We start from the raw sequence: 25,850 nt of genomic DNA on the forward strand, positions 1-25,850 counted from the left end.
GGTTGGAAAGAGAGTTTGGAACAGGAGATGAGGACCTAGATGAGGACCTAGAGGTTCAGTCAGAAGAGGGACAGGGACAAGCGCTGCTCCCTCAGACTTTCAGAGACAATGCTTCAATGACTTGTAGGATTGGAGGAGCCATGAATTAATTTTCTTTCATTTTTGACTGAAATAACCTCAACATGTTCTATCATCAACTCAGTGGAGCAAGGAAAGGCATTTTCTAAGTCAGGGGCATGTGGGTCCTACTCCCTTCCAAACATGTACATGCTGGGTGCACAGAACACTCTGCATTTAACACAAGATATATACTACACCTACAGATTAATTATGAGAGGATATCCTGGGATCTGAAAATTAGGTTGTGATTTCCACACAAGTATTTAACATTTGCCTCAATGGTATTTGCCAATCAGGAGGCACAAAACCCTGTATAATTTAAACTGAAGTTTAGACGACACATTTGAAGAGTATATGTTGGATTCATCTCACATACACCTTCACCCCTTCCATATTTGTGTCCTCCTTTTTGACTGTTAATGACCCACCAAGTAAAATATTTTTGCCCTTATACTCTTGTGTGTGAGGCTGTCTTCTGGCTTAGGAGTTTCCCAATTTCATCTTCTTCTCAGCTTCTGTTCTTGGCAATGTTTCTATCTCTTTATTGAATTCTTTAATTCCTTAGATTCTTTGATAAAGATAGCAACTGTTCTTTAAAATTATATGTCCTGGGGCTCATCTAGGTGTTCCTTTAAGATAATACTTCTATAAGACTAGTAGGTTTGATGGTAGACATGCATTCTTAGCCATTCATATTTTGTTTTGGGGGATTTGACCTGGGCATGTGACTTTTTCCTTTGGTTATGTGACTGATGTGTTAATCTGATTTTTCTTAGATTGAGCCAGGACAGGAGGTATGTGAGCTGAGCTATGCCAGGTAAAGCATGTGGATAAGCTGTTTAATTGGATCAAACAAAGAAAGTGCCCAAACCACAGGTCTGAAGCTAGGTTTGTGTGTGCAGAGTTGGCAGCGAGGGGAGGAGAAGATGGAAGAGGGAAGGGATGGCCCAGCGTGCAAAGTTCGCTTGTTAACAAGGCAGGTGTGAAGACTCACAGTCTGGACCTAGGTCTGTGGGTGTGGAGATGGCCATGACCATGGGCACTGGAGGATGGGAAAGAGAAGAAATGACTTACTGGGCAAAGGTGGCCCACAAACAGTGCTCCTGTACCATGGTACTAGAAATAGGCTTGTGAGTTTGCAGGTGGCTATGGGTTAGAGGAAGGGCAGGGAAATGAAAAAAGCTTGGTACATATTTCTCTAGCTGTCTTGTCTCTGTGACTTGAAGTGGTGTGAGCCATGTGATAATTTTTGACCCTTTGCACTATGACTAAAAGCAGCAGTACAGAATCCATTAGTGAAACATTCTTGTGTTTTTTTCTTGCTGTGGAGATATGAAAGCATGGGATAAGATGGAGCTACAATAAAGCAGAAATAACTCATAGTTGTCCTGGGAAGCCATCTGAACCTATGGCAGAATTTTTGCATGAACAAGAAATAAACTCCTATACATTATGCCACTGCCATTTGTTGGGATTATCAGTTACTATAGTATAAGCAAACTGTTCCTGATGGATAAAGAGATTTTCTTCACTGTTCATTAATTTGTTCTATGAAGACCTTAAGGCTCTCATTCTCCACAGTCCTAGTACATCCTTATATGTCAACATTAATCCCTGAGTGATCTGCTGGAATGAGATTATTTCAGTCACTTCAATATCATTTTAATATCCTTATTGCAGATTACCAAGCCCTACCCTAGAATATGTTCTTAGGATATGTGTATTGACTATAATGCAGCTTTCTGACAGGATGGAGAGATCCACAGCTAGTGTGGAGAGAGAGGTAACCTGACACAAGAACTTACCTTAAGTGGCACATTTTTGGAGGCCTCTAACAGCAAAGTGACAGTAGCATCTGCAGCCTTCTCTATGTCTCCTCCCCCTTTCTCATTAGCTAGATGAGAAAATATTATATGTATGACACTAACAGTCCACTAGAGAAGGTCATAACTAGGAAATTAATATGATATACAACCAGAACAGTTTGCTTCTAAATCAATGATCAATTGTGTTATAAATAAATTGGGCTAGTTTTCATATAGGCCAGGCAGAAATATTATTCTGCAGTTAACAGGGCTTTGTGGGGCACAATACAGAATACTCTGACTTTGTAGACTTGGAATTTGCAAGTAAAATCCTGGACAAGCAAGATCTACTTGAAAATTACCATAGCCTTGACATGAAGATGCCTCTGGGAATCAGGGGAAAAAGGGGACTATGAATAAGAAAATTCTTAATGGTCCAAAAACCAGTGGGCTAAGAAGCAAAGTGGTGGCGTAAGTGATTGAAACACTGAGTGAAGAAAAGCAAAGACCACATTGGAGACCTTGGTTTTCTGGCCATTTGTTCTTGGTTCTGGAGACAAAAGTAACTGCAATTGGTTTTGTTTGGTTGGTTTTGAGGCTGTGATTAGGAAACTTAAGAGATAGGTCTATTAATGACTGCACAGAAAAGCATTTATGACTTCTTGGTGTCATTTTATTCTCTCACCCCACTAAAAACTAAGACAAAAGAACTCTTAAATCAGTAGAGATGGAGGTGGAGGTGGGGGTGGGGGTTGGGGTGGAGGACAGGCAAGTAAAACTCAGAAGGTAGGTAGCCCCAGCTAATCACTTTTAGGTCTTGTTCTTTCCCTGTCAAATATAGTTAATAAACTCGTTGTCTTTGTCTCTTCACTTCTAAAACTCCTAGAAGGTAGTCTAGGAAGACTGAGAACAGATGATAACACTTACTGTGGAAGAAGTAATTACAATATACTCCTGGAATCCACAGGAGCTGGGAATTGGTAAGACATAAAAAGAATGACAGAATCTTGGTGATTTGGATGGGGACAGTTGACAGAACCCAGGTAAAAGGGACAGGGGATAAATGAGAAGATCTAAGATATGGGCAAAGGCAAAAGTTAGCGAAGTTAAGGAAGGCTTGAATTACGACTTTTTAAAATGCTTCAGTGTAGGAGGGTACTTCCAAGGCCAGGAAGGATGGGGCTCACACTCTAGATACTGTCAACAACTGCCTCGAATATTTTGGTAAACAAGAACCTTTCGGACTTTAGTGTTCTATTGCTCTGTTGGAAGGCTATGAGACATTCTTATTCATTTGGACTGTGACCGGCAACATTACATGGCATGTGCAGGCCTAGTGGAAGGCAAAGTATTTGTGTACACAGACTATACATAATAAAGAAAATAATAAGGTCACTGTGTCCACACATGGACAATTAAAGTCTACTTTTAAGGAGTCAAGCCCACAAGTTTTAAGAGGGAACCTGGAGTGGGAGATTCCTAAGTGTTATGGTACATTTAAAATGCAGTGTTAAAACTGTCACAAATACCCAGGTTGTATTTTGGACCTGTACACACAAGAGAAATGAACAAGATCGGGAACAGGCCACTAGGTTTTAGCAAAGTACCAGGTAAAATGAAAGAAAGTCCTACCTATAAAAATATTTTAACTACTCATGGCTACAGGCTTTGAGTACAAACACTGTTCTTTTACTCTTCCAGAAATGATAGAAAATGTTTCCCAATATCCCTTGGAATACTTTGGAAATGAAACAGCAGGATAAGAAACTCAAGATAGTTAGAGCAAGTAGTCTCACAGCACACAAATTGCCTTTATTTTGCAATTGGCCACACACACACACACACACACACACACACACACACACACACACATACACAAATGGCACAACTGTGCCTGAAATTCTTTTTTACTTCTTTTATTGAACTCCATAAATATTTTCATAAGGCTTTATGTCATTACAACATCTTTTTTGTTGTTGTTGTTGTTAAACATTTCCAAATACACAATTTTGACACTTGTTTGACAGGGTCAAACAGTCGGATAATAGAAACAAAAGAATAAGCCGGCAAATGCAGAGCAGCAGGGGTCAAAATCACTGTTGCCCATCTAGTCACCCAGCCCGCCCCACCCCCAAAGCACTAAAATAGCACTATTTGGCTTCATACTAGAATTGTTAGAACTCTCTTGCTGCTGTCCTTAATAGATCAATTAAAGATATACACATAGAAAGTGGATGAGAGAAGGAGAGAAAAATTGTATTTCTGTATTTAGGACCTCCCTATAATAGAACTCATAGAACAAACTCACAAAACTGGAGAAAGAAAGTTCGGGCCTCATTGAGTTGAGGAAAGGGGAGTCTGGGGCCATGCAGAAACAGGAGAAGTATAGAGTTATTTTTGGGGGGGATTATATGGCCGTGGGGCTGCAGCAGGTTCAGCTACTGAGTCCAGGGAATTGATGAGTTTCCCTTTGGGCTACTGGCCACTGATCTATTTGGAGCTGTAGGTGTGAGGGTGGAGCCAGGCATTCCAATCCAAGGAGAGCGGAGTTGGTAGTGCCTTCACAAATTACTACATCTTGTAAGGTTAGTGGACTGGATGGAGAAACAGGATGATGAGAGGTAATACCCCTGATCTGGGAGCCTTGAATGTTGGACTCAGAAAGGGGAAAAGAATGAGAAGGTCTGGCCAAAAGATACTATAGATCTAGAAACCTTTCAAAACAAGCCCTCCTGGTGTGCTCCTAACCCTGGGAGAAAGTTGCCAAGGCCAAGCCTAGTGAGAATGGGTAGAAAGTAGGAAATGAAGGTGCAATAAGGGAGGCCTGCATAGGAAGTGAAACACATTTCAGTTTGCCAAGGGAGAGCATTGTAGTCTATGTGCTCGATGCCAGATTTCTTGCCATAAGGGCTTATGTAGCTCTATCATATGCTGAGCAGTGATAGCCAGTCCCGAGCCCTGGTATTCTGCTAGTTAGCCTTGATAACTACAAAGTCTGACAACAATGTGTAATTTGTTTTTCAGAGGGGAAAGATTCTCAGGGGTAGGGCTTAATCTAGGTCAAGAAGTACAAATTCAGCTTTTTTGAAGACCTCATACAGCTATGGTTGCTACTTGGTAAGCTTAGATCTTTTTTTTTTATAATGAAGTATTTTCTTGTGAGGTCCAGGACAGACACAATCTCCAGATTCCTGGATAGGGTGGGTTTTCACACTTCTTTATATTCTATTGTTCTTGCTCCAATCTCTAGCCATAGAAAGGGCTAAATGACAAAGAATAAGCACTCTTGTACTCATGAGGATTCTGATTTTTGTGGGAAACATTCTGGTCAAATGGAAACCCTGCCAAGAAATAACTTCAGTGTTCTACCTCAGATCTTTTCTTTTCCCCCAGATGTAAAAGTAGCCCTAGGCTTCTCTACCACTTGCCTCAGTTGTCCTGGGATGGGAGTCTGTCTGGAACAAAGCCTGCTTTGAGTGCCATAATGGCTCTAACTATCCCATACTCGCAATCCTCTACCTGAAAGACAGTAAGGGCAAAAAAAGGAGACAGAGATTATCCATGCAATCTGCTAACAATTGGGGATGTTTCTTATAATTTCAGTGATGCAAATTACTGGTATATTATCTTAGATCAAGCCTCTCTCTTTTCCTGATGGTCTCTATAAGATGCTGTTGTCAACCTTGAACTCTTTTCAGGTTAATCTGAAGGTGGCTAATGCTCTTGGCCAAGCAGGTTTTTCTCTTGAACGCCTCCATAAACTACTAACAATGATGCCTTATGAATCTGAAAACAGAAGCAGGGGTTACCAGAACACTATAAAGAGAGCCCTGCCTGACACCTACCTACCATCTATGAGTTATGGGGTGGAGATAAATCTCTTCCCCAGGATGCAAAGTCTCAATTTCTTTGCTACTAGTTTAGTTAAACCTTTTGCCTAGGGAAGAGATAGACTGAAAAGGAGATCCATAACAAAAGAGGCTTGGAAAAGAGACTAATGGACCCAAACTAATTCTTAGGTGGAAACTTTCAATGGCTTAGCATTGCTGTTATATGGGAAGAAATCACCTAAATAAAAACTATCCCCCTAACAGAAATCTTCTCGACTCTCATTACATTCGTTCACTCCTTTGTTTCTGTTTGGTTTTATATCCTTCCACAATACCTAAAACAGTGAAAGCAATAGAAATACCAAGCAGATAAGTCACAGGGCACAACAGAGCATGTATAGACTGGCACAATTGTGGACACAGGATGCTGGGAAGAGGCTGTTGGTATAACTGCAGGGCTACAGGAACATTTGCAGATGGGTGCATGAGGAACAGGAGACGGGAATCCTCCCCTTCTCAGTGGAAAGTGACAGGGAGAGAAATGAAATCCCAAACCCACTACATAAATTCAATTCAAAAGTTATCAGCGTCAGTATCATAAGGAAAGGGAAATAAAACAATGCAAATACTCTATGGTAATAATGACAGGTCAGTGAACTAGAGGAGCGAATAAGTTATCTTAACAGGAAAAATAACAGAGAGTAAGGGGGAGGAAACAAGGTTAAGAACTAAAAATTTGAAGAAGTGATTACATGTTTGGAAATCAGTGGTACTTCTTACCAACTACAGATTTCAACTCCCCAAAACAACAGAAAATGGTTTTGGTCCTTCTCTGTGTGTGTATATGTATGTATGTGTGCATGCATGTGCATGCATATGTGCACACATGCCCACACACACACGTGTATACGTAAAGGTCTATGTGTGCGTGTGTGTGTGTGCATGTATGTGTGCACACACACGCACACACACACACTCACTCTCTCTCACACACACACATTTTATATATATATATATATATAAATTTTCAACAGTGCTTCTCCGAAAAAAAGGTCCATCTATAAATATAATTTTATTTATTTTAAAATTATCTGCCTTCCTATAGGTATTATTTTTTGAAGGGGGTTAACCTACTGAAGTTTTGCCAGAATGGTGACTGGCTGCGTTTCGGTTCAGTGAACTCAAACACTTGAGACTGAGCGATGCCATCGGGGACCAGGTACTGGCCCTGGTTTAACGGGTCCTGTGGTGGTGGGTAGGAAGGAGGAACTGAGCGGGCAGAGTTGACACCTAGAGCAAATAGGAGACCAAAGGAAAGAGTATAAATTAAGTACCAAGTGAATTTTCAAATGAACAGTGATCACTCACAGTACACTAGTTTTGTGAGTTTTACCTGGTAACGGATTGAATAACCCTAATTCCAAAATCTGAAATACTCTCAAATCTAATAGAAAGTAGAAAGTCTATACAAATATTTCAAAATAAAAAAAATATATATATACAATTTGTAATCTGAGGTACATTGTGTCTCAAGCATTTCAGGTAAATGATAATCAACCTGTGCTGCAATTTTTTCCCTTGTCATATTTGCACCAATATCTCTATTTCTATTCACCATCTTATTTTTATTCTATTTATTTCACCATTTTATCAGGTATCACAAATAAAATAAAATAAAATAAAATAAAATAAAATAAAAATAAAATCTGGAGTGTTACCATCATTTGTTTGACAGACAAGAAAACCAAGGACAGAAGAAATATTATACCTAAGATCTTATACTCAGCTCCCAATAAAGTGGGAACTAGAGCTCACATGTGCTGAGTTCCTGGTTAGGATTTCTTTTCAGGAGACCATAATATCCCTGAAGAACCTCACAAACTCTTTTCAGTTTTAGACTGTGGTTCTTTTCCTCTCCAACCCTACCTGAAAGCGTCAAAATAATCTGGTTAAGAACTACTGACTTCAGGACTTTCCATAACGGTTAAGGCCCAAGTAATTTAGTATTTTGCTTTGGGTTGACAGTGACAAACCTGTATTCAATAGAAAATTGACATTAGTAGTTGAAACAGAAAGGAAATTCATCACCATAAGACATGTTTCATAGAGAAAAGGGAAATGGAATCTGTGACCTTTCAATGATACTGAGGTTATAGATCTTTTTATATTAATGGAGGATTCAAGGAATCCAACTACCCTGGCAGTAGTTTTAATGCTAAGCCATCACGGGCCATTGGTACTTTCATAGGAAGAAGCCTCCAGTTCTGTAGCCATTTTTGAAAGGTGGCAAATGCTAGAAATATGAGGGTATTAGATGCTAACAAATAATACAGGGACAGCATGGAAGAACTCCTGCTTTAAAGTCTATTTTTCATTTTCTCTTTCAAGCTTTTGATATCAAATATACCAACTCTAAAGATTTTTAGAATACTTTTTCTTAGGGCGCTATAGTTTCGTATTTAATTTCACAATAGATTCCTACTTAATTATTATAAAAGGTCTGGGCTTATATCAAGGTCCAAATTTGTCTATAGAAATCTAATTCAGACTATTTGTTGAAAATATTGCACTTTCTTTGCTGAATTGTTCTGTCTTTGTCAAAAATAAGTCACACATATGCATGTAGGTCTATTTCTGAATTCTTTCTATTAAACTATCTGTAGTGCCTCAGTTAATGAACTATATGAGTGTTGAAATTAGATGAACTAGGTACTTCTTTTTCATTCTTATTTTTTCAAGATTGTTTTATTTATTCTAGAGAAATAATCTGATTTTCAACTGACCTTAAAGTCTATGAAGATGGGGGGCTATGTTTATGATTCTGACATTGTTTGTATTGATAAATTCAATTGGGTTGATGAATTGGAAATTAGCATTTAACCCCAAGAAGTTATATATAAATTCTGAAAACCAAGACAGCAGAAAGTAAACAAAGTAAAGTGAAAAGGCCTTTTTATCAGCCAGATAACTCTTCCCTCAGAAAAATAGATGGTTGATAATGAATGTCCCATGGTGTTACAAATAACATGTGAAGGGGACACTAGAACAATTACTTAACTAATGACATTTGCATGAGAGCTATCTTATCAGTTTTCCCTTCATTATTTCTAGAATTCACTCAGAATCCTAGAGCTAATGAAAGAGCAGAAGGCAAGGACTGAGGAAAGTGATGTCTTATTAAGATTATCCATTCCTCGGAACAGTAAAAATACTGTCAGTAAAAAATAGCTTCCAGTAATTGAGATGAGAGAATCAAATGAGCTCTTTTTTTCAAACAAGAGATATTACCATCATCAGGACCCTGAGATGAAGAGGGGAGAGCAGTGGTCTCAGAATCAAGATGACAGGTGAAAAATCACTTTACCTTGAATGTTTTCAGTTTCTTAACCTGGAACAGGGGCTAATAGTGCCATTTTCTTTGGGTTACTATAAAGATGAAATGAAAGAAATTAAGAAACTTGGTACTACGTAGACACTCTAGAAAGCGGAAGGGAGCTCCTTCTTTTTGCTCAACTGAGCACTTTAGTTTTGTTCTGATTCATGAAAAAGAAAAGAAAAACTATTTCAAATTTGAGCTGATTCTATTTGGATTTGAATTTTTCAAAGGCATTTCCATGTATGCCTCGGAGAAAGACTATTTTGTTCAATTTGAGGCTCTTCACTTTGGTTTGGGGCTACTGATTAGGTAAGCATTTTTAGACCACTGAAAGAAAGCTGAGAACAAATCCCTATATATTTATGTTTATTAAATAAATTATATACATGCATTATTGCCTGCCTCTCTCTAGATTATTCAAGAAATTTTTCTTATTTTGAAGTAAACACAAAAATACTTTTTGAATTTTGTTTTGTTTATGTAGCCAATAACGTAGATATGACCACCCCACATCCCTTACTCTCAAAAATCAAAACACTAAGAGCATTTGTTAGTTGTTATCAAGAATACCTGGGTAGCTGGAAACTATTTCAAGTGAACCTCAGTATAGAAAGGAGCCAAGGAATGTGAAAACACATACCCCATGGTTTCCCAGTCCCACACAGACAGTGAGTGGGTTTGGAGGAGTAAAGGCAGAAGTACCTTTCTGTTTAGAAGCTTTTCTCACAGTCATTGCAGCCTGTCTCTTCTGATTTTCAGAAATCTCAAAGCCTACAAGAGACAAAAAGGGAACTTTGTTACGAAAACCATGTATCTTCACACACCACAAAAAACGAGTATACCTTTCCTTCCAAAGCTATCTGACAAATATATCCAAAGGGGGAAAAAAAAAACTTCAAACAAAATGCTGGCAAAGATGTAGGGAAAGATGAACTCTTATTCACAGCTGAGCAAAACTTCGTAGAGTTGTTAAGAAAATCAATATGGAGGTTTCTGAAAATATTAAAAATAGAACTACCATATGATTGAAATTCCTGAGCACATCCCCAAAGAACTCCATATCCTACTACAGAAGCACATGCTCCTCCATGCTGATAGCTACTCTAGTCATAATAGGCAGGAAATGGAAACAGTTTAGCTGTCCACAAAATGATGGGTACACAACAAAAATATGGTATATGTGCACAATGGACTTTTACTTAGTTAAGTAAAACCAAAGTACAAAACTTGCAGAAAACATTTGATAGAAAATTATATTAAATCATGTAGCCCAGATTGAGAAAGACAAGTGTAGCAGATCTCTCTTATATGTGGAGCGTAGATTTTAATACAAGTGTGTGGGCATAAGTCATGAATTGGAGAAGGAACTGGGAGAAGGGTAAATGAAGTTTTGGGGAAGGGGAAAAGTAATAGAATATATGCTCTTTGAAAGCAGACAAGAGGTAGAAGAGAACAAGGGAGATGAGAGGATGGTGGTTTTTTTGTAATGGCAATCCATGATCATTTGCTATTTTTTTTTTTTGCTAATAGTTATTCCAAATGGATGAATGAATCATTAAGGTTTTGATTTATTCATTTCCATTGATTAGTGAGACTGATCACGTTTTCATGTATCTAGGGGGCCATTTGGAAGTCTCCTTTTGAAAAACATCTACTCATGTCTTTAATTCATATTTTAATTAGGTTACTTGCCGTCTTGTATTGAGTTGTTTCAGTTTCTTATAAATTCTGAAAATAAATACTGCTCTACAGCACTATCCTCTGAGCTAAACATCTGTCATCTTTATAAGTCCAGCTGTGTCTTCTTGCAAAATATTATCACAAGGGTATCTAGATTGTCTTCTTAACCAGGTGGATGTAGTTCTGTCCTAATTATATGTGGTCTCATGGATTCCAGGAGGTGCTACAGGCTGGTAAAGGCTAGAGAAAAAGGATCTATTTATGCAGCCATAGTGGGCACAGACCTTCCAGTTGGCTGCTTTAGGGTCACCTGTGTATCTGGCCATAAACCCTAATTCTTGCTCTATAAGTAAGCCTAATACACTCATTAGTTCTTTTGGGTGAAAGTTCTATAAAATTAAACTTTAGTTTGTGTCATTAGGAACTTAGAAGGAATGGGATATATATTATCAACTTTCCAATATGAACAGAATTCATGCAACAAATGTCACACTATACGTTATTAAGAGTTTTCTCCTAAAATGTAGCTATCTCATGCTTGTTTTTCTTTATTTTTTCTTTCTTTTTCTATAAAGTTTTTTTGAATTTGTATTTCAAAAAGATACTTGCATTTCCAGGTTTATTGAAAACTCTATTCATAATGTCAAGAATATGTGTTCAACCTAATTATCCATCAATGAACAGACACAGAAACTGAGACTATACTATTCAGCTGTATAAAAACATGAAATTCTGTCATTTTTTTATAAAATAGTAGGATTACATAAAGTAAGATAGGTCAGATGTAGAAAAGACAAACACTGTATAATCTTGTATCTTAAAGATTAACATCATATATGTGGGGAGCAGAGGGAGTAGAGAGAATTCAGAGAGGTCATTCAGTAGGTTCAATGATATAGTCAGATAAGAGGAATAAATTCTTTGTTCTGTGGCATAGTAAGATGAATAGAGTTAATAAAGCACTGTATATATCAAATAGTTAACAGATATAATTTTCAACATAATCATGCTAAAACATAAAGTTTTAAGGTGAGAAATATTCTAATCACTTTGAGTTGCTAATCATTCAATGATTATATGAATCTTTTTATTTTGTAAATACATAAAAATAGTTTATGTAATTAACTAAAGCTAAGACTTGTCTATAAACATTACATATTGCATATTATAAAATACAGCAGCAAAAATTATGAATAGAAGTTAAGAGGAACCTAAACACAAACTATGGAGAATATTTAAAGTACTCTGTAAAGTGGAAGAACCACCTTTTATATTAATCAAAAATATAAAAAAGGAAATAATGACTTAAAAGTTAAGAGGATTAGAATAGAAAATATATATTTGGAAATAAAGGTTTCAGAAGGAAGAAAATAAATAAATAGAAATAACAAACAATACAAAAGTTTACTAAGTGAAAGTACACACACTTGTTGAAACAGTAAAAGGTCTAAGGCAGGATTAGGATACATAGACAAACGTGAAAACATTGACTAATGTCTTCAATTACTAAACTTACAGGATCAAAAAACAAAACAAAACAAAAAACAACAACAACAACAACAACAAAAAGAAACCAACCCAAAAAACCTTTCATACTCTAAGTTGTAAATGGCTCAGCTTTAGAGGCACTGGTCAACCAAGTAGGAGATACCCTGTGTTCTAACTCCAGCAAAAAGAAATTTCACATAAAACACCACTAATGGTAGCACAGAATCTATAAGTGAAATCAAATTATAAACAACTCCCTCAAAGACCTGGGCATTTTATATAGAAACTTATAAAATTTAGGGTTTGAGTCAAAGAATGATTACTCAGAAATATTTTTTTTTCATTTAAAATATTTGCAACCCAAATAATGGTGCTATGAAACTGGGGGATAAAAACGAAAATCTAGAGGCCCATTGGACACGCAAACTTTATATGCCCCAGTACAGGGGAATGCCAGGGCCAAAAAGTGGGAGTGGGTGGGTAGGGGAGTGGGGGGAGGGTATGGGGGACTTTTGGGATAGCATTGGAAATGTAATTGAGGAAAATACGTAATAAAAATATTTTTAAAAAGTTAAAAACAGAAAAACAAATCAAATGAGCAAAACAATAAGGACACTCCCCCCCCAAACAAGAAAGCAAACAAACAGACAAGTAGAAGAAAGCAAATATGATACTAAGTGGATTAACAAGAAGGGGTGGGGTAAAAAGTGGAAGAAAAGAGGTTACAGGGTAATAGGAACTCTCACAGTTTTATTTAAATGCATGGAAGAAAAGACTAGAAAGAGATGCACCAAAACATATACAAAAGTTCTTATTACAATATATGCTATTGTGATTTTCATGTGTGTGTGTTTTGTTTCCTCGGTATAAGAATGATGTGAATCCATAATCTGAAAGGGACCTGAATTTTGTGAATAAAAGCAGATCCATTGCTTGGTCCTCATCAGAATTCTATTGATACTTTTTCCTTCAGAGTTGCAAGGCCCTGGTGTTTATTTCCATCATCACAAGCAAGGATGTCCATCTCATCAGTATAATTCGAGCAAATCTGCATTGACAACCATTTCATAAAATATATTCTCATATACCTAGAGACAGGTCTGTAAATATATGGAGATTATAGAATAAAATGTAAACTCTTTTGTGTTTGTTTGCTAATACATGTGAATATAGAGGTAGGGAAATCAAGTTTGAAATTGGATTTTGGTACAATATTCCTATCTGATAATAGGTATTAGGCATGAACAATCTGTAACTCATACCTATTGGTATTTTCAAAGACCATAGTGACTTAGGTCAGTTTGAAACAAAAATCTTTCCTTTGACTTTGGAAAGATAAAATCAATTGTAACCCTCTATGGAAAGTTCTTCACAATTATATTTTTCTTTCTGCTTTCAGGTCACTTACCAATTTTTTCATCTTCTTGTACCATTTTTCTCTCTTCTCTGAAAGCTCTAAGCCAACGTATTTTCTCCTCCAGTTTCTTGGCAAAGAACAGATGCACTTCTTCCGTTTCCTTGTTATGAAGCTTGAAAGCATTTTTCATGCTGACATTAAAGTCATCATCTCTGCCATCTTCGATGTCAATTACCTCATATTTATCCATGTCAATGCGCCCCTTGTAGTATAGGATGTCTCTCCGGATTAGGTCCTAGGTGGGAAGAAACAGGCAGAGTGGATGCCAGGAGAGGTGGCACATGGTCACAAAAGGACACAAACATCATCACTGTTCTGGAACACAAATGAAGATTTTATTGTCTCAATACATGCACTGAGATGACAAAATGGACACTGACAAGTTGCTGAAGTAGGCATTCTAAGAACTTTATGATGGAAACAGATGCAGAGACCCACAGCAAACACCAGGCAGAGCTCAGGGAGACTTGTGAAGAGAGGGGGATAGAATTGAGCAAGCTGGAGGGGTCACAGACACCACAAGAAGAACCACAGAGTCAATTAACCTGGGTCCAAGTGGCTTACAGAACATGGGCCACCAACTATGGAGCATGCAGGAGCTGGACCTAGAACCCCTACACATTTATAGCAGATGTGCACCTTGGTCTAAATATGGATCCCCTAACAGGTGGAGCAGAGGCTATCTCTGACTCTGTTGCCTGTCATTGGATCCCCTTCCCCTATTTGGACTAGCTGGTTGGGCCTCCATGAGAGAGGATGTCCTTAGTCCTGCTGTGATTGGATGTCCCAGGGTGGAGTAGTACCCAAGAGGGGCTTCCCCTTATCTGAAGAGAAGGGAAAAGGGTAATGGAGGAAGGAATTTTTAAGGGCTGGACTGGGATGAAAAGATGGGGGTATGGTCAGGATATAAAATGAATAAATAAGCAAATTATTAGAAAAAGTGATTTCCTACATCCAAAGACTGTTCCAAACCCTAGTATCACTAGAATGCAAACTGTTTATAAGTAGTAGAAAGGAGGATGCAATAAAAGCACACTACCAGCAATGTATTTTTCATCTTCCAAAAACCTGGCATGCTTACCAGAGGCATAAAATGAGCTTGCTAAAATGTGCTGGAAAAAAAAAACCCTCAAGCAGGATACAGAGAATAAAATTGCAGATGAAAGTTCAGTGGTGAGAGTTACTAGAAGGTCATATACTATTGGACATGAAGAGTTAACTGTAATGGATCTAATGCTTTTAGTTCTTGGGATTTTTGGATAAGAGTTAGCCTGACAGGAAAAGTGTGAGTAAAAGAGAATAATGAAGGCGCATGTATCAACACAGGTGACTCTCACAATCTTATATTACCAAAGCAAAATTATACATGTGTATGAATACAATGTTCTCTATCTTTTGTTGTTTTACTCATGAACACAGAATTAGATCAGTCCTAATTCTAGTCAGTGAGACACTCATTCTAAGTCCATGCATAGTGGTCTTATTTCTGACCTTACTCACTGACAGTTTAAATGGTGTATTAAGTATTGGTGAACTTGCTATCATATTCAAAGCTATTACTCCCAAATACCTCATCTTAAATCTCATGTTTTTCAATGACTTCATTTCATTTCTCTATATTTTAATCTGATTTGTATTTTCCACAAGCACCATATAAAACAATGTTATATATTTCTAGAGACATGTACAAATAACAAAGTTATAAGGACATATATAATGATCATATATAGCAAATTCAAGAGTGGATAAGAAAAATAGAATCGAGTGAGAAATGGAAAGAAACACATCCTACTTTGTTTTCTATTGCTGTGATGAACACTATAACCAAGAGTAGCTTGGGGAGAAAGGGCATATTTGGCTTACAGCTTTCAGTCTGTCATCAAGGAAAGCCAAGGCAGGAGCCTAGAGGCAGAAACTAAAGCAGAGACAATGAAGGAATGCTGATTACTGGCTTGCTCCTCGTGGCTTTTCCACCTCCTTTTCTTGTACAACCTAGACCCATCTGCCCAGGGATTGCATTGCCCACACTGGTTTGCCCATTGCATTGTCCACTGAAGTTTCCTCTTCTCCAATAATTCCAGCTAGCTGTGTCATTTGAGAAATCTCAACCTCACCGTAGTAAATGAGTTAATAATCTTACCCAGCTACAGACCCCGCATGCTACAATCCTGATTTATCTGGTAAAATGCACACTTGCATGGTGGTATGACAGTTGGAGGGGCTAACTAACTGCATTCTGGTTAGATATGAGGATGCCACAGGAGAGACAGTATATGCTAGGTACCGTAAACCTGGTTTTGAATGGTTCTCAACATATTTCTGTCAATCTCAAATCCTCAGGCATGGAAATACAGGTATTGTTTAACTGTTTTTACAACCAATAACCATTATATACTTCTTTTTACTGCTATAATTATTATGCATGCAAATAAACTGAGAATACATATAGGTTCTAATCCATTGGGGACACCTGCCAGTAAGCTCAGACAGTTCTGTTGGATACTTGCAACACCAGTCTCACAGCAGAGGAAGAGATGAGTTGAACAGGGAAGGCTAATACTTTTTAGGCCTATTTCTTTTGACTATGTCCAAAATGTACAAGGTCAGTCTTGGCCCCAAGCACAGAGGGGTCCCATTAACTGATTTCAAAATTTCAGGAGCGTTTTGTGAGATACATGCTCAAAAACTGAGCAGTATCAGGATAATGTAACTAGGCAAAAGGGGGATAATATAGGAAAATATGTGGGTGTAATGCTTGAATTCTTCATTGCAGTTGCTATAATGACATATACAGATCTGGAAAGGCAGATATGGACAGCATACTTCAAGAGTGGCTACCTACCAACCTAAAATATTAACAACCTTGAATTCCCGATTCCTAGCCTTAGTCTAAAATTTCCTTCTCTCTTCTATCAAACTAGTGCTTCATGATCATTTTAAGTCTCAAAAGCATTCAGCATTTCCTAAAATTGGAAATATGTATACAGTCATGGGAATCCACTGCCAGTAACAATCTGAATATCCTATTGTTTATTTGAAACAAAGGAACAAAGACATATCCTATTTCTTTAGCAGAAGATTGGGAATTAGTGATGTGTTGCTAAAACTCTTGTGTTATTACATTTTTTCTATTTGTAGCTAATAAATGGTTTAATATGATTAGTGTTGAGATAAATGATCTAGAATAATCTACTGGCTCAGGAAGACCAATCAGAATAGGCCATGAATAACAGAGGCCAGTGAAAGAATATGAATAAAATACAAATATTTAAGTGTGAGTTCTAGATGTTTAACACATTAACTGTATGGCCTGGGCAAGCCACTTAGCTTCTCTCAACCTCAATTATTGCAACTTTAAAGTTAGAAAAGTTGATTTTGTTCCATGCTACAAGGCCAGCCTTGTCTAGTAAATGTAGCCTGGAGCTTTTATGCTCCTTCAAACTCCTTTTGGCAAACCTCAAGCTCTGATAAATCTCAAAAGCCTACTGCTTCTTGTAGCTTAAACTATCCAAGCAAGCTAAATATGAAGAGTTAAGTTCTATGAGTCAAAGAAAAGACAAAATCCAATATCTTCTATTTACATAGCCACTAACTTCAGAAATTTGACACATATTCAGGGTAGGAAAAGTACTTTCTAACCCACTCAAAATCACACATTTACTTGGGCTTACAATAATGTATCCTTTACTCTCCAAACAGTTCTCTCATTTCAATCTGTTTAACCTGCATGGTCAAAGTCATATATTCTCCCCCCCAAAGAAACCTTCTCTGATTATATATTCTAGCTGTTCTGCCCCTACATTGTCAAAATTCTAACACAGTGACAGCTCTTAAACTCTATTCACCTAGCACTTAACTATCATACCAATTATAGCTCTCAGTTTTGTTTGCTCATTGAGATTGTGCTCAGTAATGGGTCTTCTTTGAACTTGCAATACTCAGGGATTATCCACAGAAAGTTTATGGGGTCTTCTGAACATAGCAGGACAACAAGGCCTTTCTGAGTCCTGGGTGCTTGTGGTACTGTTGGTATCAAGCTTCTGACATGTCTGAGTGCCTTCACAGGGGTGTAGCAATAATATGCCCTAAACAGATAATATTTGGATCACAATTTCCCTGTTTAGTGGAGTTTACTGTTTCTAACAGGATACCAGCTTTTCTCCATTTCTCTTTTTTGTTTGTTCAAGGCAGGGGACAAAAAGTGTTAGTACTTCTCCAGGACTGTACAGCTTCTGGCCATAGCCTGTGACTCCAGCAAGGAACTACCCTAATCCCTGACATTACATAATTCAAACAGCTCTCAGATATTTCAACTTGATCCCGCTAGGTAATCCTAGGATTTAGCAAGACTTCACAGGACATTTTGTACAAATGACAGATGCTACAATCTGGAGTATAAAGCAGTTCAGGATTATAGCCTGACTCATGTATTTACCTCTACTACTTTAGAGGGGTCCTGACTACTCTTTCTCGGCCTAGAACATCGCAGTTTTCTATCCAAATCCTGGGGAATGCACATGGACAAGGGCAGGCTTGTTTTGGCCACTATTATATTCCAACATATACAGTACATGCTTAATAGTCAAAATAAAAATAACAATGACAACAGTAGCAATGAGGACACAAGCAGCATATACTCTATGCCAACTGCTATCCTAACAACTTTGCATTTGTCAACTTAATCACTGCTGACAAAAGTACTACAAGGTAGGTAGCTGCATCTAGTGATGAACTATAGACCGAGCGTACTGAATTTGGGATTAAATAGAGGAGCCAGGCTTTGGGTCTAAAACATCTGGCTCTCAAGTCTGTAACTTTCATTTAAAAATATGCTATATATTGCTTTAGAATAAAAATTGCTAAGTGAATGATTAGCAACATGACGTATATTGTAATCGTAGCAACTGCTAACATTTAGTAAATGCAACGGAACAACTGTATCTATACAGCCTCAGTTAAAGCTCATGATTCTCTTTAGATACCTATTTTTGTCAAATGAGGAATAATTATGAGCAGAGAAAACTTGTTTAAATTCAGACAAATTAGAAAAAATGGGTACCCACTAGTCTGGCTTATTACTCCACTACTTCCCAGTAGTTACCATGGTTCCCTATACAGCCTTTCTGAAATGCATTATATTGCTAGTTTAGTCAGACAGTGAAGAAAATGGATAAAATTAGATGAATAAAGACAACAGACAAATAAAAAGGAAAATAGATTTAAAAATACTGGGTCAACGTTAGACTGATTAATAAGAGATGATTAATAAGAGTCTAGTATCTACTTTTCCAGTTTAACTCCCTTGTCTATCTTATTTCTATTTTATTCCTTAAAGAAAATTCTTTATTTGTGTATGTATGTGCACCTGAATGTATGTATTGGAAACATGTGAGTGCATATGAATTTAGAGTCCAGAAAAGAACATTGAATTCCCTGGAACTAGGGTTAAGGGCAGTTGTGAGCCACCATGCTGGTGTTTGGAACTGAATGCCAGGTTCTCCACGGAGCAGTGTGTGCTCTTAACCACTAAGCCATCCCTCCACTCCCCTACCCCCACCTCTTATTGCTACTGTTGTATGTGAGCTGTTTAAAATGAATGGTTCTAGTTCCATCTATTTGCCTGTACAAACTTCTCGGAACAAAAGTCCTCTGTCCAGCATCATTACATGTAATTTAGTTTTTATTCCTCAGAATCCTGTGAAAGCAACAGAAATACAGTGCAGTGAAGATAGGGGACAATAGGACACATCGGAATAGGCACAGGTAAGAACTGTGAATGCAGAGAAAAGATTGCTTAGGACAATAATAGGGGTGTAGGAAAATTGGTAGATAATGGGAGAAAGAGGTCTATTTTGTTCCATGGTAAATAGTGAGAAGGAGAAAAAAACCTCAAAATAGGGAGAATTATTACCAAAACATCAAAATAATGGTATCAGGGAGAAAACAGAAAACATCTACAAAACTAAACTAATAGAGGAGCAGAGGCCAGTACATAGGATAAGAAGAAAGACAACAAAAGGGTCTTAGAAATGACAAGGAAAGAAAAGGCACAGAAATTAAAGGGGCTGCCGCTGTCTTTCATGGGTATGATAACTGCTATTTTAAAAGTACCCTCTTTTATCCTTCCCTCTGCAAGACAAACTACAAGTTGCACAAGCCGTTCAAGCTCTTCTGAGTGTCTTTTTCAATCCCAACTCCTAGTGTACAAAACAGGTGAGACGGTGTTTACTGGGCTGCAAGTTAAAGGGGTCAGAAGAGTCAGACAAATTCAGCAGGTGGACATTAGTAGTTGAATATTAAAGAACAGATTGGATATTTAAATATTTCCTATATTACTTGTAGCAGATAATTATTCAGTCAACAGGTGGGTAAATTGAGTGATGGGGACTTCACCAATTTTGTCAATAAGTAGGGGCCAAACAAGCTACCTGTGCATCTCCAACAGTCCTGCCCCTCAACTGCCACTTCATATGCACGGATCTCTTTTATTCTTCACAGTAATCCTGTTGATAATTCTCCTTGCATTATAGGTGATATAATGGAGGTGCGTGAAATGAACAGTTACTTGCTCGATTCACATAATAAGCATGCTAAAAAACAGAATTTAAGACCAAAATCATTTAACTTTATCACTCCATGTTTCTTCTCTCTAGAAGAAAATTATGAGAGGATCTAAGGTGGTAGCAGAAAAAAATTAGATTTTTGGGGCTGGGGATGTGGCTCAGTTGAAGCCGTTGGTCTGATTCCTGGCACTGTATAGACTAGGCATGGTGGCGTATGCCTGTAGTCTCAGCACTTGGGATGCAGAAGCAACAGAGATCAGAAGTATTAACTTATATTCTGATACATAGTGAGCTCAAAACAAATCACCTGATTCCCACCCTGAAATACAGACTCTCTCTGTGAATTTCAGTCTTATAATCTAGTACTTAAATTTAAAGATAGAATACAAATACAGTTCTTAATGAAACATCATTTTTGATCTCTCATAGTCAACTAATCTCTGTGTACAAAATTTGCGAATAGAAGTCACTAGTGTAGAACCTAGGGACAGTTTGACTAGTTTTACTCTTGGCTCCATGGCCGGGGAATGTAGCTCATTGGTAGACTACTTGCCTTACACGTGCAAATTCTTAGGTCAATCTTTAGTCTGAGGAATGAAAATATGAAAGTTAATTTCACATATCATTAAAGTATGAATAATCACAGTATTTCCTTGCTAAATTTGTGGTGAATATTGAATTAACTTAATGACTATAAAGTTTTCAAAAATAGCATCAGAGAGTCCTTCAAATAATGCCAATTCATCATTATTTTATATTCATTATATCTTTCACAATATAGTTTTCTGTTTTGAAAACTGGTGTATTTTTGCCACAGATTTCATTAGGGTTCTCAATATTGCCAAGATTACCTAAAGCAACTGCACCAGAGACATCTGAGAGTTATTTCAGTGAAAAACTGTATTTTTTATTATGTTACACTTAAATTTTATTAGATTACAAGTCCCACAAAGGCAGATGTGACTGTCACAGAGCATGCTATCAAAATAAAATTTCCAAGCAATGAGATACTTTATTGGTACCTCCCTCGGACCCTTAGGGTTTCAATTCCTCCTGGTAAAGGACTTGATGTTTCTCTTTTATCATTAAACCTTCTATGTCATCTGAGGGCTTGCCAGACTATCACTTATTTTTTCTTCCTTTATTTTTAATAACATTCATGTATTTAGAAATATTTAATTTTGTCTTGAAGATTTTAAAACTAACCTTTCAGTATTTATGAAATTACTGTGTTATTCCTGTTAAATGTCACATTTATGAAGGGCCCTTTTAAAGTATGAGCTTATTGGAAAGATTAGTGTAGCCATATTCAATTATTTAGTTGTTGATTAGCCCATTCTTTCTTTTCTAACTTTTTATTGACTCTTTGTGAATTTCCCATCATGACTCCAACCCATTCATCTCACCTTCCCTCCACCACTGCAACCCCCAAAGAGAAAAAATAAAAAAATGAAAACAACAAAATAAAGAAAAAATAACCTAAAAAAAAATCACCGTGGAAACTGAGGTATGTCACTGTGTGTCACAAGAGTATATCCTTTTGTCCAAACAGCTTTACTTACAAGTGTTCAGTGCAGTGAGTCACTGGTCTGATTTGAGGCCTCTGACTTCTGCTACACTATCAATACTGGATCCTCACCAGGACACCTCTCGGATATCCTGTTGTTGCCCTGTGTCATGGAGGTCCTACAGCTTTGGTTCTGTAGGACCAGCTCATTTAAGCACTTCAGCTGCTCACAGATGGGATATATGTTGGGGTGGGCCAACTAAAGGCCCTGGATCTGAGCTTGGATGTTGGCTGTGTTGTACCAGTTCTCCTGCTCTGTCCAGGTGATGGGCAGGTCAGCACTCCTGCTTGTGGCAGCCTACAAGAGGCAGGATTGGCTCTCTGGCACCCATATCACTGGGGCTAGCTCTCTAGCTCTTCCACTGCTACACCTTTGGGCCAGCTCCCCCACGCCCATCCCACCAGGACCAGTCCTACTACACTGCCAATGTGAATTATTGGATCTTTTCTTCTGAGTGAGAGGCATAGCCAGTTCTCCCACACTGCCTAGGTGAGGGGGCTGGGCCAGCTATCCTTGCTACAGGCAGTGAGTAGCCCATTCTTTATGCTAAAAATCAAAAAACAAACAAACAGAAACCTGAGCTCTTGGACATCCATTTAAATGGTTTTCCAGAGGTGAATAAGGCGAGTAAGGTAAGCCTTTGCTCACTTCGGCCTTTTAGCCTGCATCCAGCTTTTCTTTCTTTTTTTCTCTTGTTTTTCAATTTTTTATTAGATATTTTCTTCATTTACATTTCAAATGCTATCCTGAAAGTCCCCTATACTCCCCCCCCCATCTCTGCTCTCCTACCCACCCACTCCCACTTCTTGGCCCTGTCATTCCCCTCTACTGGGGCATATAAAGTTTGCAAGACCAAGGGGCCTCTCTTCCCAATGATGGCTGACTAGGCCATCTTCTGATACATATGCAGCTACAGACACGAGATCTGGGGGTACTGATTAGTGCATATTGTTGTTCCACCTATAGGGTTGCAGACCCCTTCAGCTCCTTTCTCTAGCTCTTCCATTGGGGGCCCTGTGTTCCATCCAATAGATGACTGTGAGCATCCACTTCTGTGTTTGCCAGGCACTGGCATAGCCTCACAAGAGACAGCTATATCAGGGTCCTTTCAGCAAAATCTTGCTGGCATGTGCAATAGTGTCTGCATTTGGTGGCTGATTATGGGATGGATTCCCAGGTGGGGTAGTCTCTGGATGGTCTCTGTAACTCCTTCCATGGGTATTTTGTTCCCTATTCTAAGGAGGAATGAAGTGTCCACATTTTGGTCTTCCTTCTTCTTGAGTTTCATGTGTTTTGCAAATTGTATCTTGGGTATTCTAAGTTTCGGGGCTAATATCCACTTATCAGTGAGTGCATATCAAGTGATTTCTTTTGTGATTGGGTTACCTCACTCAGGATGATGCCCTCCAGGTCCAACCATTTGCCTAGGAATTTCATAAATTCATTCTTTTTAATAGCTGAGTAGTACTCCATTGTGTAAATGTACCACATTTTCTGTATCCATTCCTCTGTTGAGGGGCATCTGGGTTCTTTCCAGCTTCTGGCTATTATAAATAAGGCTGCTATGAACATAGTGGAGCACCACCTTTTCTTATATCAAAGGCTATCTTCAACTGGAGGGATCTGTCCCCTCCCCTCCCCCAGCCTTTCCCCTGCTACCAAGAGTCAGTTTTTTTCCTGGTAATGGTAAGAACAATTTAGCAAAGTACCTTGCTCCTTTGCCAACCTTCTTTCCAATCCATTATTATTTTTTGGGTTTGCCTCCCATTTGATAAGTAGAAAGACTTATTGTAGATAATGCAGAAATCCTCAACCATGGACAAATCAGATACTTTTAGTGGCCTTTACACGACAAGGCTGTAGCGTTTTAACTCTGGGAAGCCAGCATAAGGAACATCCATGTATGTGGAGCTAACAGCCTTGAACTCTAGGCTGCCTCTGTTCTGGAAAGAAAGCCTATGACCTCAGTAAAACCATAAAACTCTCATCTGAGAGAAGCTATGTCTTTTGTTTCTGTTGTCATTGACATCCTGCTGCTTGATTTTCTCATGCTTCCAACTTGGCTGCCCCAAACTTGGAAGCCTTCCCTTAACTACCAGTGTCTTCCTTTTTTTTTTTTAAAGATTTATTTATTTATTATATGTAAGTACATTGTAGCTGTCTTCAGACACTCCAGAAGAGGGAGTCAGATCTCGTTACGGATGGTTGTGAGCCACCATGTGGTTGCTGGGATTTTGAACTCTGGACCTTCGGAAGAGCAGTCGGGTGCTCTAACCCACTGAGCCATCTCACCAGCCCAAGCTGGTCTTCCTAATCAGTGCCTTTCTCACTAGTTAGTTGTTGTCTTAGTGCTGGCATGTCACTCCTTGCTTGTTTCCCCTGCCCTGTTGCTCCTAAATAGAGGTTACTGCTCCATCTTTTTTCTTTTCCTTTATCCCAAGGCTCTGCTTTACTTTCTTGTATCTGGGCTCCTAACATAGCTTTCTATAGCCACTGTTTTTCAGAGCTCAGTTTCACATTTTACTTAAAGCAACTGCATCCTTTGGGGACAGATGTCAAAATAAAGAAGTATAGGCTGGAAAAAAAATTAAACACTCAAATTTAGTTACCTGAATTTAATTATGAGGTACATTTTTAAATAAAGTGTATCTCTAATAAAAATAACAAAAAATCCCCAAAACAAACAACAAAAAAAGAAGTAAAGGCGGGTAGTGTGGAACCCTGAAACAAACCAGATTCCTAACCCCCTCTTATTCTCTCCTTTCCACCCCCTCTCTCTCTTCTTCCATTTCTTCTTCTCCCCCTCTCTCCTCCCTTTTCCTTTGCCCCACTCTCCCTCTCTCTGACTAAGTGTTCTAAGCATGAACATAGCTTAGTGGGAACAAAGGACAAATGCCTGTTGTTGACAAGACTGATAAGCTAAGAACTTCCCTGTTGCCTTTACTAACCTTCAGAAAGGCTGCCTCCTAACTGTATGGAAGTTCTGCTTACAGCTGGTGGAGCTAAAGGAGACACTGGTGTTTTGCTGAGTCTCAGATTGACAAGTTTTCTCTTGCAGGTTCAGTTCTTGACTGAAATAGCTCCCCTAATTAACTAGCAGGTTATCGATTCCAGATCTGGCATTCAGAGTTTATTTGCAAACACCAAGGCAGTTTGGATCTAAGCTCAATTTACTCTCTCAATTGACTGAGAAAGTCAAACACATAAAGATTTAATGTAGGATACATCACACATGCACATACAGAGAAGGCAAGGGACAAAAACATATATGTGCTTAGTGTTTCACTTAATGTGTCAAGACTTAGTACCCCTCTTCAGGGGGCATTTGGATAAGGGAGACAGCAAAGTAGCTATGTAGCAGAGAAAAGCCAAAGAATGAAAATTAATTTTGAAAGTCACTCTGAGTACCCTGATATCTCCCTCATTTTCTCTCTTTCAAAAAAATTCTTGTCTGGCAAGTCTTACTGATAACACTGGTTTGAACCTTCTATCATGAAAAGAGGAACAGTATCCTATTAGGATCCTGCAGTAGAGATTTTATGTGGGAGGAATATATGCTATGACTCTTTGCTAAAGAGATGTGGCGAAGAAACTAACATTCGCAGAGGTATCCAAGGATCAGTGACAAGTATAAGTTATCTCCTCAAAAGGATTACTGAGACAGGATATCCAACAACAGCATGGGTGAAGGTTTGGGGGGGTTGGTGGTTTGATGATGCACTTTGTATAGGAAATGGATAGAAGTATGAAGGAAAATCTTGTAGCATAGAGGTCCCTACTTGTTTGAACAACAAGTGGTCCCCTTTGTTGGTTCCTTGGGTAAGAATGGAGCACAGGTTGGCCCCATTCAAGTGCGAATAGGGAAAAGTACTCTGAGAAGGTATTCTTTGCTAAGTATGATACAACTACCACAATATTCTTTCAATGCTGGTTTAAATTTGCTGGCTATCTGTTGTGGGTACAAGGAGCTCAGAAGGAATACCTCAAGTATTATGAAGGAAAA

General features: G+C 38.2%; 1 protein-coding gene across 14 annotated transcripts in view; it reads right to left on the reverse strand.

Moving 5' to 3' along the window:
- Positions 1-3,820: 3,820 nt before the first annotated feature.
- Positions 3,821-25,850, reverse strand: part of Arhgef9 (CDC42 guanine nucleotide exchange factor (GEF) 9) — a 147,924-nt gene continuing 125,894 nt past the window's right edge. For 6 of the 14 annotated variants that reach the window (XM_030251325.1, XM_017318477.1, XM_017318476.1 and 3 more), the window contains exons 8-11: positions 13,708-13,951; positions 9,834-9,902; positions 9,120-9,181; positions 3,821-7,045 (exon numbers count right to left, since the gene is read on the reverse strand). In XM_030251325.1, the coding sequence (XP_030107185.1) occupies positions 9,156-9,181; positions 9,834-9,902; positions 13,708-13,951 (339 nt within the window). In that variant the 3' untranslated portion in view covers positions 3,821-7,045; positions 9,120-9,155. Of the gene's footprint in view, positions 7,046-7,681; positions 7,789-9,119; positions 9,182-9,833; positions 9,903-13,707; positions 13,952-25,850 lie in introns of all 14 variants that reach the window. The other 8 variants (XM_006527992.4, XM_011247583.2, XM_011247582.2 and 5 more) reach the window with 3 other exon arrangements.

The sequence above is a fragment of the Mus musculus genome, chromosome X (genome assembly GCF_000001635.26).
Source record: "Mus musculus strain C57BL/6J chromosome X, GRCm38.p6 C57BL/6J".
Classification (NCBI taxonomy): Eukaryota; Metazoa; Chordata; class Mammalia; order Rodentia; family Muridae; genus Mus; species Mus musculus.